General features: G+C 62.0%; 1 protein-coding gene across 2 annotated transcripts in view; it reads right to left on the bottom strand.

Annotated features, from left to right (window-relative positions):
• Positions 1-1,375, bottom strand: part of PQLC3 (PQ loop repeat containing 3) — a 14,839-nt gene extending 13,464 nt beyond the window's left edge. Inside the window, exon 1 of one of the 2 annotated variants that reach the window (XM_011365128.2) lies at positions 1,232-1,375. In XM_011365128.2, coding sequence (XP_011363430.1) covers positions 1,232-1,374 — 143 coding nt within the window. In that variant the 5' untranslated portion in view covers position 1,375. Of the gene's footprint in view, positions 1-976; positions 1,188-1,231 lie in introns of those variants that run through there. The other variant, XM_023533600.1, reaches the window with a different exon arrangement.
• Positions 1,376-1,381: the final 6 nt, after the last annotated feature.

The following is a 1,381-nucleotide window of genomic DNA, read 5'->3' as shown; positions in this document are numbered from 1 at the left end:
TCCTGAGGGGTCACACACCCTCGCGTTGGCCGAGCCTATTCAGAGGAAGCCTCTCGTTGAGTGGGCTGTTGGGTGGGCGCCCAGGGCAGGTCTCCCGCAGGGCGGGGCCCCTCATCCCTCCCACCCCCAGCTCTCCTCGGCCTTCCTCCCTTTCCCGTGGCTTCTTCAAACAGGGCTGTCCCTCGGAGGAATGCTTCTGCGGAGAACCGGCCATCAGAGCCGCCAGGGGTGGGGGGGCGGGGTCTGGGCTGGCGAGGAGCGAAGCGGGGAGGGCCCTGCCCAGCCGGGAGCGAGCGGCTAGAGCCGCTAGTCCGTTGGGTTTCCTGTCCGCGGTTTTCCCTCTAATTAGAGTCTTCCCACCAACTCCACCACAGCGACTGCGTTTAGGAGCAGCCTTGGCTAATCTAAGTCCCCCTGCACCGCAGCCTCCAAAAAGCTCTCTGTTCTGCATCTGCCCACCCCACTCCAAAACAGGGAGCTTTTAGAAGCCACAGGGTCCTTAGAAAAGTTCGACCCCTCATTTACAGGCGGGGAAGCGGAGGTCTGAGACAGGGAGAGATGGTGGGGGTGGGGGTGGTTCAGGGATGATGTACAGTCACGTGCCCCTTCAGGAGGGGATCACTCCGAGGAATGCACCCTTAGGCAGTTCCAGCCACCTCTGCAAAGCGCGCTATGCAAACCTAGCTGGTACAGCCCAAGCCTGTAATCATATTCGCTGGACTTTTACGCGACTGGCAGTGCAGATTTGTCCACACCAGCATCACGGTTAACCCGCAATGTGTGGTGTGCCACATTACCTGGCTAAGAGCACACTAGGCGACAGAAGTTCTTCGGGTCCATTTTAATCTTACCGGACCACCCTGGTATCTGCGGTCCATTGCTGACCTAAAAGTCTTTATGCGCAGGTGGCTGTACATGAGAGCCTCCGGGTGCAAACGGCCCTGCTCAAAGCCAGGCGGATGGTTTTGGCACTAACCGGGGAGTGATGATCTCGCGGGTGTCGTCGGTTTCCCCATCTGTAAAATGGGCCTGCACCGTCATTTCCCTACCACGCAAGTTGAAGGGCAGCAAATAACGAGAGGAAGTGAGCGGCCCCGGGAAGAGCCGGTCCCCGTCGCCAGGGGCTTTCGGCCCGGCTTCCCAGCCCCTACTTAATTATGCCTGCGGCTCTCTCGGCTCCCGCAGGCCAAGGCGTGTGGGGAAGGGCAGCCCCGGGCGCCGGGGTCCTTACCCCGCCAGCTCCAGAAGCAAGCTCGGGAGGCTGAGGCCCCGCGCGCTGCGCGCCGCCCGCAGGGCGGCGATCTGCGGCAGCTTGAGCGCCGCGCACACGCCCAGCGTCGTCCAGTTGCAGAACCACAGCAGCTCCGTAGCCATGGCGCCG

The sequence above is a fragment of the Pteropus vampyrus genome, unplaced genomic scaffold (genome assembly GCF_000151845.1).
Source record: "Pteropus vampyrus isolate Shadow unplaced genomic scaffold, Pvam_2.0 Scaffold105, whole genome shotgun sequence".
Lineage (NCBI taxonomy): Eukaryota > Metazoa > Chordata > Mammalia > Chiroptera > Pteropodidae > Pteropus > Pteropus vampyrus.
Note: the sequence above shows the minus strand (reverse complement) of the source record. Positions and strands in the feature narration are given on the sequence as shown.